This window comes from Myodes glareolus, chromosome 13, assembly GCF_982192425.1.
Source record: "Myodes glareolus chromosome 13, mMyoGla1.1, whole genome shotgun sequence".
Lineage (NCBI taxonomy): Eukaryota > Metazoa > Chordata > Mammalia > Rodentia > Cricetidae > Myodes > Myodes glareolus.
The window spans coordinates 37,552,522-37,568,284 of NC_142038.1; the positions used below are offsets into that span (position 1 = coordinate 37,552,522).

General features: G+C 42.4%; 1 protein-coding gene and 1 non-coding gene across 2 annotated transcripts in view; one reads left to right on the forward strand and one right to left on the reverse strand.

Annotated features, from left to right (window-relative positions):
• Hsd17b4 (hydroxysteroid 17-beta dehydrogenase 4) overlaps positions 1-7,426 on the reverse strand; it is a 78,170-nt gene extending 70,744 nt beyond the window's left edge. Inside the window, exons 1-2 of the mRNA XM_087896065.1 lie at positions 7,267-7,426; positions 5,276-5,329 (exon numbers count right to left, since the gene is read on the reverse strand). Of these exons, the coding sequence (XP_087752191.1) occupies positions 5,276-5,329; positions 7,267-7,324 (112 nt within the window). The 5' untranslated portion in view covers positions 7,325-7,426. The remainder of the gene's footprint in view (positions 1-5,275; positions 5,330-7,266) is intronic.
• A 2,458-nt stretch (positions 7,427-9,884) lies between these two features.
• LOC125390681 (small nucleolar RNA U109) lies at positions 9,885-9,967 on the forward strand. The gene has a single exon (XR_007228851.1). It is a non-coding gene; the product is annotated as a small nucleolar RNA U109 (small nucleolar RNA).
• The last annotated feature ends 5,796 nt before the right edge of the window (positions 9,968-15,763 follow it).

Consider the following 15,763-nt stretch of genomic DNA (forward strand, 5'->3'; position numbering starts at 1 on the left):
CTCACCATCTTAATACACACACACACACACAATTGGGACCAAATTTTACCACACGAAGCCTTAAAGAACATAGGTTCTGGCTAGTCTCCTTGTTTATACTTGTTTATTTTCATTTTAAAAAATTACAAAGTATATGCAAAAACAACCAACCCATGTGCCCAGTCATCCTGCCTCTCCACGTCCTTCCCACTCTTGGTCTGTGGCATCTGGTCCAAGATGAGCACCCGGAACAAAGCATTAATCCCCTAACCAGGTCACTCGCGTTGCTCCTCCACGCCCACTCTGCAAGCTTTCACCATCTGAATCAGGTCAGAAGTCAACTGCTTTGTGTGTCCAGCCTCAAGCTAACTCTATGCTCTCAGTGGCCCCACCAATTCCAGCCACACTGACCCCCTTGCTAACTTTAAAACACACCAAACCCGCCCCCATCCCAGGGCCTCCACACCAGCCGGCATCTCTGGCAGAAAGTCTTGAATCCCAGGTCTGTCCTTCACAATCCACTCCTAGGAGGTCTCTCCTCAAAATCCTCCTTTAACATTTTCTATCCCGATTTCTTCACTCCTATCATTATTTATAATCTTTTCAAATATAATATTATCATGTATTCTTCTTCTGCCTTCTTACTTCAGCCGAAGCTTCCTAAAGGGGACCACCATGCATTGGGGCACATGACTATAATCCCGACAGGAATGAGGCTAAGGCAGGACGTTGACAAGTTCAAGGTCAACCTGAGCTACACAGCAAGTTTTTAAAAATGGAAAAAGACAAAGTAGGGACCCTAAAACCCTACATAAGGACCCTAAATCCTACACAGCTCCCACTATGATGCTCTATTGAGCAGATGGCGCTGTCTTCATAACAGGCACCAATAAATACCTGTAGGATAAACACATGGCTCCAACTGACGCTAAGTCTACTAAGTTTGTTAAGATTTCCTTGAACTGGAAAGAGAGAGGCATTGTGAGGTGACTCAGAGGTTTTCTCACATAACTGGGTTGGTGATGCTCATGGGAACATCTAGGGAGGAGTCGGCAAACGGTGTTCATTCATTATAGGCTGGATCCACATGGGCTTCTTCAGCCTCTCATGTTCTGTAAGTTCCACTTGCATTCTTGGTTAGCAAACAAAGCACTGTGTTCTCACGCGCGGAGAATGCTGCCGCCTAAAGCAGACATTTTTCTCTAAGTATCTAGAAGAGACATGTGTTTTAAATAGGGCACTGGGCTGCCTCCTCATGTAAGGGTTCCCATGTAGAATCTGTGGGCTAATGTACATGGAAAAGAAAAAGTAATGAGAAATAGACGTTCTGCTGCCAAGGTTGCCCACCAGCTCTGAGAAAACATCAATGGTCTCAACCGGTACCTACTGGCACCCACAAGGCAGATGCAGTACACCTTTGCCATTCTGAGATAAACTTTGGGTAATGAAACTCTCATACATGTCCTTACACCTCAGACCTCTAATAACAAGAAATCGTGCGTGAATGGGTCTTCATAAAACCCCTACCCAATTCCAGGAATTGGACCAACCCCTCCAGACTGCCCCTACTAGAGCCACGGGAGAGAATGGAAGACTAGTATGTATATGTTCAGACCCCACGAAGAGGCAGAAACATCGCCACACTCAGTCCACTCCAGCCTCGAGTACAATTTCAGAGCAGAGGAGATCGCTGGATGGTTAAGACCACAATGCTTGTTCTTCCAGAGGACCCAAGTTTGACTCCCAGCAGTCCCATACATGTCAGTTCCAGAACCCTCTGCAGCTGTAGTCCCTGAGGATAAGGTACACACATGGTGAATGAAACATACGCAGACAAAACACCCATAACACATATGATAAATGATTTTTCAAAAGAGTGCTATTTTACTTTATCACTGTTAGAAACAGTCTGGATGCTTGCCTTACCCACCGCTCTCCGAATTCTTTCTCGTCAACACAAGAACGAAGACTGCTGCTGTAGTGGTAGGGGCTGGAGGAAGACAAGTCCCCCCAATACCACCAAGTAAGCAAGATCTCAGCTCAAGCTGGTGACAAGCTCGCATGGTGCCATGCCTAATGGCCTGAGTTTAACCCCTTAGATCCACCAGTGATGGAGAAGGAGAGAACCAACTCCTGAAAGTTGTCCTCAGACTTCCACACATGCACCATAGAACACACACACACACACACACACACACTTTAACTTTTTAAAATTAATCCTTTTACAAGATTTCATGTTGACTTATGAATTCAGTACAGCTCAGACACACAATGTATACTTGATACTAAGGTGTAACTCAGTGTTCCTATACCTTCTGCGAAGGCCTTAAATTTTCCATACAAGTTACACATTTAATACTACAGACTGAGGGAAGTAGGCACAAAGGGATCGTGTACCTAAGTAGTAGATGAAGAGTTCACCTGGTTTCAAGGTCAGTCAGTGGATTTGCCTCATGGACTGACTTTCCATCTGCCAGGATCGCACAAGGGTTGGAACGCTCCAACTGTGGCCCACAGGAATGTAAGAGGTGGTTTGCCCGTGGTTGGATAAGCACAGCAGAGAGAGGTCACGCCCATCTTAGTCCGTAAAAGTGTAGCTTGATTTGTCCAAGAGGCCACTTCCTCAGTTCAAGAGAACAAAACTTTCTGACTTGTCAACTGCAGTTCCTGCTAGAAGCCCTGACTCTGACTTGTATGGTCATGCTTTCCAGTTACAGCACAGCTCAGAGAACTGGGTGCAGCTGTCTCCTGCTCAGTTCCCTGCACCTGCCTCGGACGTGCGCAAAGTTTTACGAAAATGTGCAAAACCAAATTTGGGCTGTTAAAGTGGCAATCCCATGCACTGGATTACAGGTAGCATGGGGCTTGGTACAAGGTTTACAACGAAGCTTATATCTTAGTTAAAACAGAAGAAAATCTTATATATTAATTTAAATATTTAAATATAAAAATTTAAATATTCTACAACACTTTATTTTGTGGAATATAAAGCATAGCATTTGTATTGTCATGAAATTAGAACCTATCTTAAATGATGCCCTCAGCGTCAGGAACGGCTCAGGGGTTTGGTCACGGAAGTAGGAGTGGAAGGACCACAGCACCTCTGAGGCGGGGTTCCTGGAGCCAACCACCACATAGCTCCAGCATGTCTTAGGGTTTCTACAACTGTGATGAAACACCGTGACCAAAAGCAAGAAGGGAGGGGAAGGGTTGATTTAGCTTACTTTCACAACAAAGTTCATCAGCAAAGAAGTCAGCACAGGAACTCAAACAACCTGGAGGGAACCCAGAGGCAGGAGCTGAGGCAGAGGCCATGGAGGGGTGCTGCTTACTGGTTTGATCTCATCATGGCTTGGCTTGCTCAGTTTGCTTTTTTTTTTCAAGACAGGGTTTCTCTGGAGCTTTGGAGCCTGTCTTAGAACTCACTCTGTAGACCAGACTAGCCTTTAACTCACAGAGATCTGCCTGTCTCTGCCTCCCGAGAGCTAGAAAATGCCCTACAGCCAGGTCTTATGGACCTTAATTTTCTTAATTGAGGTTCCCTCCTGTCAGATGACTTTAGCTTCTGACAACTATAAAACTATCCGGCACAAAGCCTTGTGTCCCCTCTAAGTAAGAGCTGATCTGTCATCTGGGATCACAGTACAGGAACAGTTGAATGGTCATAGAAGGATGGAGTATCCGCCTATCCCAACAAGCCACTCCAACGTAAAACTGTGAACTCATTATAATCTAGCATAAGATGATTTAGATGGGAGACAAGCTACTTTATTTCTTGAGGTCTTACACTTCTTACTGTCCTCTGAGCCAATGACGGGATATACGACAAGTCTTCTAAGAACAAGATAAGCTGAACCCTAACAATGAACAAAAAGGTTATCAGTGTACGGTGCAGCCGTGAGGCCTTGAAGCAAGGTACCCACACATTTTTTTAATGCTAAAGAAGAACACGGTGCTGATTAGGGAGGAACAAAATGCCTTGGTGGCCCATGAAGTTTCGAGGAAAGTCACAGATGAGAAAAGGTGAGTGGCCATTAGAAAGGGACACTGTATCGAGCTTGGTGTGATGGTGCACACCTGCAATCCCAGCATTTGGGAAGTTGAGGCAGAAAGACTGCAAGTTGAATACCAGTCAGGGTTAGTAACAAATTCCAGGACAGACTTGGCTACAAAGGATTGTCTCAAACTTTATGTGTAATGTGTGTGTCTGTCTGTCTGTCTGTAGTTTCACAAAAACTGAATCCTGCATGTCTGTCTGTCGCTTCAAAAAGACTGAATCCTGCCAATTAACACCTAACTAAAACTATCTTTCTGCCACATTTAGCAAATATTTTAATTCTGCTTCCTCGAACTTTCGGCTAGGACATATCGCAATAGCCCAATAACCACCCACAGGCAATAAGAGAACAAACAGACATATTGTCCTTGTATATCTCATCTCTTCTTTGAAATCCAATACTCATCGTCTGAACTTAACATATTCAAAGGTTATAGGAAAGCAAGAGCTGACACACACGCTTACATCACTGCCGTTCACTTCCTTTGATACTCTGAGAGAGAGCCTGACTGTAGAACCCAAGTCTGCCCGCTGGGAAATTATTTATGAAATAAGATTTGTGATGTGGGGGTGGGTGATATCTGTACAATTTTGTGTGTTTGGTTTGTTGTTCTGGGGGTTTGGGGCAGACTGTTTGCTTATTTATTTCTTAATTTTACCAAGGGCTTCTCCTTTAATCTCTTGTCAAGAGATGAGCTTCTACCTCAAAAAGTAACAGTCATTGGGATGGCTCAGTGGTTTAGAGAACCAACTGCTCTTCTAGAGGACCCAGGTTCAATTCCCAGCACCCACATGGCAGCTAACAGCTGTCTATAACTCTAGGATCTGACACCATCACACAGGCATACATACAGGCAAAACACAAATAAACATAAAATAAAAATGAGTATTTTTTTTTAAAGTTGCAGCTCATGAGACTAAAGCCAAGAGTCAATGCTTCTGCCTCTTTATCAATTCTTTTAAGTGAGAAAGTCTATAAAAGTACTTTACTTTAGAAAGTGAGTTAAGCCAGGCAAGACGGTGAAAATCTGTAATCTCAGCAAGCCAGGGCTTAAAATAAATAAAAATAGATAAATAAGCAACCTTTAAAAAGGAAAAAATTAGCCTTAAACTAAAAAATTCTCTGACAGAAGTAAAAACTATGAAGTTAAACCATAATTAATTATTCACTAGGAGGACAAAAGGCACCCGTGAAAACTGTGTTTTTGCTGGCAGCTACTAATTTAACAGACAACTTACCAACCACAAACGCTCCTCTTTCTGCAAAAGCCAGGGCATAAGCTCGGCCCAGTCCTAATCAGAAACAAAACAAAGAGAAAAAAAAGTTGCAAAATATTAGCATAATTATTTTAGTTCATGAAACTTGATCTCCATTTTAAACTAACAAGTCATCAGTTGGTTACAATAGCAGATGGCATCTTTGCTAGTACTCTCAACGTCCTCTCAACCCTCTTTCTGACTGCAAAAGGTAGAAAAGTTGGAGCCGCATTTGCTGGCCTGTTTGCCCTATCACTCTCTAGCATCCTCCCCAGTTGCTCAATGCCAAGTGTGAACTGGAGACCATCACTAGGTGGATTTTCATGAAACTTAAAAAGTAGAAATGACAGCCGGGCGGTGGTGGCGCAGGCCTTTAATCCCAGCACTCTGGGAGGCTGTGAGTTCAGGGCTAGCCTGGTCTACAGAGTGCGGTCCAGAACAGGTTCCAAAGCTACACAGATAAAACCTGTCTGAAAAGAGAGAGAGAGAGAGAGAAATGACACAGATACCACATTACCAGTGCTCCAGCATGTGCTGCTAAGAAGCTGCTTCTCCTGAAACATCCTCATATTTAAAAAAAAAAAAAAACCCAGGCCTGAAGAAGTAACTTCTTGATCTGGTCTCCTAATCCTTGGACAGCAGCTTCCACACTTCAGGTCCCTGATGTCCTAGGCTACTTAGACCATGACAGAAATCCAATGACAGATCAAAGGGATGACTTCCAAAACCCCACTTGAAACGCAAATGCTTCTGCTAAATTCTTTAGTGTTCTAAAACATCTAGTGATTTCTATAACCTGTGCTGAACCTTGAATATCCAACTGCCAGCTTCAGATCATTTGAACTCTAAATATGTGAGACTGGCAAGCAGAGACGAGCTTTGGGGAACTGACCAGCGAGAAGATACTTGCCTGGCTTAAACGTCTCTAACTTTTTTTTTTCAATCTTAGTTGCTAAATGGAGAAGCTTGGCAGGAAATTTATATTTGGAGTAAACTGATATATACATATGCAAATGAACCAAAATGGATAAATTAATCTGACTTTTCCCAGTGTTGGTAGCAGACATGGGTAATGACAGCCCCTGGGAGATGGAGGGAGGAAGCTCAGGAGTTTAAAGCCAGCTTGGGCTAGATGGGACCCCCATCTCTTTAATAACAACTGGTGCAAAAGAGCCCCTTTACCTATAAGGATAAGAGATCAAAGGTTTAAGTCGATGCCCTATTCATGGAGGTTAGAGGCCACTCACTGGTGTGAAACTAATGGAGAAATATCACTGCAAAACATCTATCTACGTACAGTTGTTTAATTTCCTGTCCTTTAAACTTAGCATTGCTTCAATTACAATTCTCCTAATTTGAAATAAAAGATTGGCAGCTTTTCCACCGCCTGACTCACTTCAGAAATACCTTTGCTCTCAAGTTCTCTTCTCTCCTCTCCCAATATCCCTGTATCATCCCTCGCCCTTTCACACATTTGAGTTTGCGACCTTTGCCACAATTCAGGTGAACTTTGGTATGTGGCCCTCTCAAGAACCTGAATCACAAGGCAGAGGAAAACAAACACTAAACGACCGACAAAGTCAAGGGGCTGGCATCTCAATCCCTTGGGAGGAAGGCCAGGCCCAAAAAGTCTTTTTAAGCCCATGTGTGACTTGACAGAGGCCTAAGCGTCCAAAGGCAGCAGAACTCACAGTCCATGCCCACACGCCCACACACGAGAGAGGACGAACTTTTACCCAGTTGTGCACCCGGCTACCCTGCTGACATCTCCCCTGGGAAAGTCGTGGGCCTTGGACGCTCCATCCCAGCTGGGGACTCCGGAGCACCTGCCTGCACGGTCAATGTCCCGGTGCGCCCGGTGCCCCTACGTGCTCGGCCCGCCCGGGTCCGTCCCGATCCACCACCAGCTCCGCATCTCGCAGCTGCACGCCGCAGCCCTGTCATCGGGACAGTGGGCCCGGCGCGAGGCTTACCTCCCCCGGCGCCGGTGACCAGGACCACACGCCCGTCGAACCTCAGCGGCAGAGCCATGAGTCTAGCCGGCACCAAGCACACACTGGCAGTGCACCGGGGTACGCTCGGGGTGATCAGGACAGCCCGCAGGGAGAGGGGCGGGACACCAGCAAGTGATCCGTCGGTTTCAGGAAGCAGATGCCTGCTTCCAAGTGGGCCTGCGTGAGGCTGGCTTGGCATCATGGGAAATGTAGTCCACTACGATTTCTCTTAGAAAATTCGTCCAAGAGTATTTATTGGCTTGGAAATTCTTTTAGAAGAGAGAGCGGCCAAGATCTATGCGGCGAAATGGCTGATTCCGTTCTCTTCTTGCATATATCTCCCTATAGCTTCATCATTCACTCAACAACGTGTTCTGAGTTCAGCCACTGACCTAGATAAATAGTACTTGACTTCCTTTCTGGGGAGGCTTTTTGACATAGCCTCTAAAAAATACAGTTATCCTTCACAGCACTGATCAAGACTTCTCAGAGTGTATCCTCTGGATCTACTATATGAACATCATTCTGAAACTGTCAAAACGCAGAATCCTGCACACCCACGACTACCCTCCCCAAACACAGTGGGACCCCCCCAAAAAAATAATAATAATTTCAGCTAAATGAGTTTAGAATTTACATGTTGGGAACACCCTTACAGTGGTTTTTTTTAATTTATTTATTTATTCAACAAATATTGAGCAGCTCGATCTTAGAAACAGAAGTACTTAACCTGGGGTGGCAAGGGAATGCAGGGAGGGGAGATACTAGCTAGGTTGGGGCAGGAAGAGGATGGAGCTACCAAACTAAACAGAGCAGGTGAAATCAGATTTCAGCGTGTGCACTTCCTGCAGAAAATGGTCCTGAGCAGGGTCCCTCCAGACGATGGTTAGAATATATTTATTTATAGAAAGGTCACTTTGTCCTTCTAAGGAGGCTTGAGGAGAGGTGGACAAGAACATATAAAGGGCCAGGGATGAGATAAAAGAGGGCAGAAGAGGAAATGCTGAAGAGGAAAATGTTGGATGCGTTTTGAAAGGAGTGAATATATCTTTAGGGGCTGTTGGATGTGAGGGAAAAGCAACTGAAAGACATTCCCTGCCTTGACAAGCTATGTTATGGTGGGCCGTTCTCAAAGCAAATAATGGGAAGAACCACTCCCGAACGAGAATACAGGCTCAGTTTTAAGCAGCTGCATTTAGGGAAAGGGGGTGAAGATTCTGGGGTAGATGCCTAGTCAACAGCGTTAGTGCTGAGAGCTGGCAGCAGAGCAAGAGGCGTCGACACCAAAGTTCACGTCCCTTTGCTGGCAGCATAGAGCCTGGCTCAGCCAGCACTTTGTTCTCTCGGCTCCGTGCAAACGTCCTTATCTCATTTGACCCTTGAATTTTCACCTGCACCGAAACCCGAGCAGAGCGACTCAGAGAGCATACAGGACTCAGGATGGAAGGGGGCTGGAGGGAATACATCTCAGTGGTGAAAGACTTGCCTGGCATGAATGGGATCCTGGATTCAACATAATTTTTTTTAAGATTTTAGTATTGAAAAATTAACAAGCTAACAGCTAACTTTTCCAAACAGGCAAGTTTTAATTGCCAAGATAATGAGGCTCTCTTCAGCTTAAGCTGACATAAAATAAAGTAACATGATGCTAGTTAACCCCTTATTCGACCATTGTCCTGACTCCTATACTTTCCTTACAAGGAAAATAATTTTGAAACTACCAATCCACTTGGGCTTTCTGTTCTGCTTTTTTACAAGCCCTTCTCCATTTGTAAAGTCAACATTCTTCACTCAGACTGCGAACACACTCTTGTCTGGACAATCATCGAATAGAAAAGCAGAGACAAAGAATAAAGTTAGGAGCGGGCAGGGTGGGGTATGAAGCCAGTGACCCTGGCCTTCACTCCTCCAAGCTCTGCTTTGTGCTCAGCACCCACAGAGAGTGGTTAAGCGGGGAAGCAGGGGGGAAGCACAATATGCCAAGGGCTCGTCCAGCTCCGGACCTTGGGACCTTTACTCTGACCCAGTGACTTCCAACCAGGCGGGTAGAGGCCACCTCTGCCCAGAAGACACATCTGTCCTGCTCCAGCTGGGTTTTCTGCTTTCCTGACTGACCACGCACAACCCAGTGTGCGAGCATTTCTAAACAGAAGCTTAAGTTAAAATGTAAAGGTTAGACGAGATGTGAGGAATCAGGAACCTGACTCTGGCATAAGCTCAGTAACAACTTTGTGACAGTGTGGGTTTTGTGGCCCAGAGCCCCTCTGGGGAAGCCTCTACAGCAAGCTCAAAGGGGCAATACACCAATACTTAATTATGTGTACTGGTGTTTGGGGTGGGGGGGGTCTACCTTCCCTCTCTGCCTCTTGAGAGGGAGAACTGGTCGAGAGGGGAAAGAGGCAGATGAGACAAGAGAGAGCTTTGGCGGCCCATGAGCATGAGAGGCAGCCCTCCAGAAGACAGCTTTCGGTGAAAATTTGCATTAAGTGGCATGGTTCTATCACAGGACATAGTCTGTGGCAGTAGGGTCCTAGAGCGGAGTCCCTAGCACAAGTGTTCTCAGCAGAACTGTGCCAAGAGTCAAACTAAAGATGAATAGGCATGCTACATTGATCAAAGAGTTTTCAGGGCTACCAACCTTACAGTAGAGGTTGAGTCATAGTATATTTCTCCTACACTAAAAAAATTTTTTAAAAAATTAGGAAAAAAAAAAGATGAATAGGGCGTCTGATTTAGTGACAGCTTTTAGATAAGGTCAGCCCTCCTGGCCCAGAGACATTCTCAAGATAAGGATAAGAGCAGGTAGAGGCAGGACGCTCTGCTGGAGGGAGGGAGCTCCTTTTTGCCCAGCTTATTGAGATAAACTGCTAAGCCATGGGGAGAACTGGTGGTCAGCCACCAATGACTTCCAACAGGTATTTGGGATCGCTCAGGTTTCAACGTAACTGTTGCAGAAAGTCAGTTTTGATCTTGTCTCATAATCTTCCTTGGTATTCCACTAGCCAATCTCGATCGTAAAACTCAGTTTGGGCTATTTCTAGCTTGTCCTGGACCATGGCCAACAGAAATAGGTAAAAACGGGTGACAAACAAAGTAAGTCTACAAATAAATATGTCTAGAATATGAATAATTGCATATTTAGAAATTACAATCGTTGAAGTAGAAGGAAGTGTCTGATTTAATATATTACAAAAGAGGTGTTGTTGGCGGCGACTTGTTCATTCTCAGCTGCTCAGCCCAGAAATAATCACACAGAAACTATATTATTTGCAAAACTGCTTGGCCAGTCACTTAAGCATATTGCTAGCTAGCTCTTACATTTAGAATTAACCCATTTTCATTATTTTATATTTAACCACGAGAATTGTGGCCTACCGGTACGGTTCCAGCTGGCAGCTTGCGTCTTTTCCCTCTGGCAGCTACATAGCGTCCCCTTGACTCTGCGTTCTTTCTCCCAGCATTCAGTTTAGTTTCCCCGCCTAGCTCTACTCTACCCTATCACAGGCCAAGGCAGATTCTTTATTCATTAACCAATAAAATCAGCACATAGACAGAAGAACCTCCCACACAATTTCCCCCTTTCTGTTTAAATAAAAAGGAAGGTTTTAATTTTAACTTAGTAAAATTACATATAACAAAACAGGTATCAAGCAAGAACTGCATTACAACATTTATATCTACTTTATCTTTTATCATAACTAAGGAAAACTATAATTATAACTATCTATTCTTCAACTCACAATACCTTAATCAAGAGCAGAAATATACATATAACAAAATTGACCTTAAATTTGTATCAATAAACCAAGATCCATATCAATGCAAAGTATTTATCTCTATATTATATCCCCCTTTAAATGTAAGCAAACATTTATAAACAATCCTTTAGGGAATTTGGGCATAGTTCTCTCCAAATTGTAATGGTGTGGGAAATTCTTCTGTATATGTGTTTCTTTTATTGGTTAATGAATAAAGAATATGCCTTGGCTTGTGATAGGGTAGAATACAGCTGGGCAGGGAAAATAAAACTGAATGCTGGGAGAAAGAAGGCAGAGTCAACAGGATGCCATGTAACCGCCAGAGGGGAAAGATGCAAGCTGGAACCTGACCTGTAGGCCACGAGCCTCATGGTAAAATATAAAATAATGGAAATGGGTTAATTCTAGATGTAAAACCTAGCTAGCAATACGCTTAAGTGATTGGTCAAACAGTTTTGCAAATAGTATAGTTTCTGTGTGGTTATTTGGGGGCTGAGCAGCTGGGAATGAACAAGGTGCAACCTACTACATATTGGTACACCAACATGGATAACTACATTCACATAAAATTCTGAGAAAGCTTAAAAAGAAATTCTAGACACAAAAGAACAGAGTTAAACATGGCTTTTGGTAGCCACAATCTTTTTTTTTTTTTTTTGTCTAGATGGGCTCACAGCTGCTTGCTTTAAGAGGGGTGCAGTATAAACAGCAGCTTCCTGGTTTGCCAGAACAAATGGCTCTGACTCTTTAGGGAGGTCCAGCTATGGAGCATTTTCATGGGGTCTATGAGCAGACTGCTACAACTTGCTTAATGGCAACATAGACCTGCTGTGTGCCTAAAAATGGGGCTGTGAGCATGGCTCTCAGAGGCAGCGAACATGTCTCCACAATGTTGGATGAGGGGGAGTAAGCAGGCAGGACCATGTTGGCCCTAGTCACGCCCACTTAGGATTTTAAGAAGCGGTCCTGGTCAGAAAATAATTACAGATACACAACAAAAACAGATTCAGATGAAAAAGAGCTCTAAATGGGTTACAGTGTGTTTTAAAAATGTGCATAGACTTAGGAGAGAGAAGAAAAAGAGTAAAGAGACAGTAAATATAATACAAAAGAATACAGACAGTCATAAATTAAAAGAGTAAAGATGATAAAATAAATATTAAACTTGTAGGAAAATAATAGAGTAAGAAAAATAAGTCATGTAAAGATGGAATATACACAAAGAGTCGGGATTATGTATATTATTGTGTTTTCTTTGAAATTTTTGACTGTGAAGGTGCCAAGTACAGAGAGATATTTTATTGTACAGGCTACTAAGCTAAACCAACATATATAGCTTAAAGATGTCTTGACTTCAAAATATGCATCTAAGAATATGTTGCTTTGGAAAAGAGGTTCTTCTTTTGTTTCCACAGAAGATGAAAACCTGTGGATTAATTCCAGACAAATGTGGTTTGATGGACCAAGATCCCCTGAAAGGTCACTATGAACACCCCCAAAAATACATCACCCAACAAAAAGCAGGAAGCAGTTTGGAGAGAATTATGCCCAAATATTGTTTATAAATGTTTTGATATATAAATGGGAATATGATATAGAGATTTACATCGGTATGGATCTCAGTTTATTGAAACAAATTTTAGGTCAATTTTGTTATATGCATATTTCTGCTCTTGATTAAGGTATTGTGTTTGTGCAGCTCATTTAAAAACATAATGTATAATTAAGAAATTCAGGTTACTAGATAGACATCTATATTAGTCAAGTTTGTAGTCATGTTAGTTAGGTTTTCTATATATAGAGACAGATTTCGGTTAGATGGGTATTCTTCAAATCTTTCAAAGACTACAGAATATAGCATTTAAAATGTTTTAAGAACTTAGTACTTTTCATGACAATGAGACACATCTGCTTCTGGCAGTACCAGTCTACTTCAAGAGGATGATGGGCATCGAAGAGGCTCCTCATAAAGTTTGTTAGCCATTTGGTAAAGAAAATGCTCTTGCCTGGACTGCTTGACGGTATGTTGTGTGAACTAGACATTCAGAACCCACAGAGAAATGGCTGCTGAACTTGCCTAAAGGTGAGACAGTCCCTTGGGGTTCCTGTTTCATGAAAGAGACTTCCAGACATTCTACAGGACACAGAAGAAAGTAACTGACAACTTGTCACTATAGGTGAAACTGTCTCTGAAATTTCTTGCTTCGTGAAAAAGTCTGACTGATACTATGGGCCAGTAGGCTGAAGATGGGTGCCGGCAATGTTACAGAAAAACTTTGGGTGACTGTCCAGGCAGAGGACAGTCTCTGTCAATTCTAGAGTTTTAGAAGTTATTTACAAAGCACTTTCTGTTAACTTGGGTAATATATCCTTCTGCAGTCTTTGATGGAGTTGAAGAATAGATAGTTATAGTTTTCCTTAGTTATTATAGAAGATAAAGTAGATACAAATATTGTAACTGTAATTTTTGCTTGATACCTGTTTTGTTATATGTAATCTTACTAAATTAAAATTGAAACCTTCCTTTTCATTTAGACAGAAAAGGGAAAATGATGTCGGATTACCCTCTGTATGCTGTGATTACCATTGATTAACAAAGAACTTCTTTGAGCCTATAGCAAGGCAGAACAGAGTTAGGTGGAAAAAAACTAAACTGAGTGCTGGGAGAAATAAGGTGGAGTTAGGGAAACGCCACGGAGACGCCAGAGGAGAAAGACACCGGCTGCCAGCCAGAACCTTGCTAGTAGGCCACAAGCCTCATGGTAAAATATAGGATAATAGAAATGGGTTAACCAAAGATAAAAGATCTAGCTAGCAATATGGTTAAGTGATTGGCCAAGCAGAGATTTAAATAATAAAGTTCCTATGTGATTATTTCGAGAATCTGAGCAGCTGAGAAGCGAACAAGTGGCCTCCCACAACAAAGAGGTTTGCAGCATAAGTATGGATTTATTTATACATACATGTCTATAATTGTCTTGTCTTGCCCTGGAGTCTTAGAAGAGAAAGAAATTTATACTTGCTAATTAAAAGCAGCTTAGTTCAGTTATGGTGACACATGCTTTTAATCTCAGCACTTTGAAGGCAGAGGCAGATGGATCTCCATGAGTTCCAAGGTCAGTCTCTACCACTGCTCTGATGATCAGCTTCTAGCAGCTAAGGGGTTAAGGAGAATTCAACAATCAGTGGATGAACAAAGTCAACTTGACTTTTCTTATATGAGGGAGTAAGCTTAATTCTCTAGGATTAGTGAAAAAGGGACATACATACATACACACACACACACACACACACACACACACACACACACACACACCAACATGCCAGGACCTCACCTAGGGTGCTGATGAATGGCAAGCCTTCATCAGGTCAGAGACACTGAAGAGGAGATGCAGAGCAGGTGAACTGCTGGACAGAGAGACAGACACATGAGAACTTTTCTGAAGGCCAAAGCTTAGTTCTTCATTTTATTATTTTTACTATAGTTAGTTCTATTCTATCTCTTTTCTGTTCTGTTTTTCTATCCTGAATTTTCTCTCTTGATGTCTTTCTTCTAGCCATCTTTATTTTTTTTCTTACAGCTTATATACCCCACTTACGTGTGTGTGTGTGTGTGTGTGTGTGCATACAATTATATACTTACAGCTTTATATACTTAAAATCTTTTAAGCAGTATAAAAATCAGAATGTGGTTTTCTATTTTTAAGTGAATGATTACAATGAATACAAGTAAAAAATAACATATTTTCTATATCCCTTACATGATTAAACATTTTACCTATTACGGGTAAAAAACCAAGTTTTCCCAAGATCCCTTACATTCACACCCAAACAACTTGTTATAGATTAACAGAGTATAAGCAAGCAAGGCATTTGTCTTAGCCAGTTCATTTAGATAGATAGATGATAGATAGATAAATGATAGATAGATAGATAGATAGATAGATAGATAGATAGATAGATAGATGTGTGTGTGTGTGTGTGTGTATCAGAAATGGGTATGAGGAATTAATCATCACCCTTGATCACCAACCCATCTTCCTTCCTAGCAAGAAAGGTACATCTGCCAGTAATAGCCAAAACATTGTTCTTGTTCCCTGACCTCAATGAGTCCCTCAATCGACTACTAAAAGTATGCCTTTCTAAACTTTAAATTATTTTCCACGATTTTCTACCTGAGAGCCATTAACAAAAACATCTCACTCTAACCTTAAGCTATAGCTAAAGCTTTGTTTCAGCTGTGGTGCACACCGAAAGCCTGTACACATCTCCCAACACTAAGATTAAAAGAATTTGAGCTAGCTTAGCTTCCGGGACCCAGTTGCTTTTCTTAACCATGAACCTAAGTCACAGTTTATGTAGCTCCTCAAGAGAAACTAGCTGTGTGACGTCTCCTTGTTCTTGTTTTTCCATCCTCAGCAGGCCCTGTTTAACCAGGGGCAGGGACAACATCATATCTTGCTTTCACCTGTATTGGTTTTCCACTAAACTAACCTCTATCATAGTCCCTCACTATATTTATTAAAGACCTTCAGTCATCAAAATCCTGTGTAAACTTACACTATTATTCTATAAAATTATGGCATCAGTTGAACAGTACAGCTCAGAAGGAAATCATCTTCATAATAATCCACAGGTAAAAACCCCCAGTAGGATAGGATATTTCCCTGAAATGATCGTACCACATCAAGGGCAATGGAGATCTCCCCATGCCTATT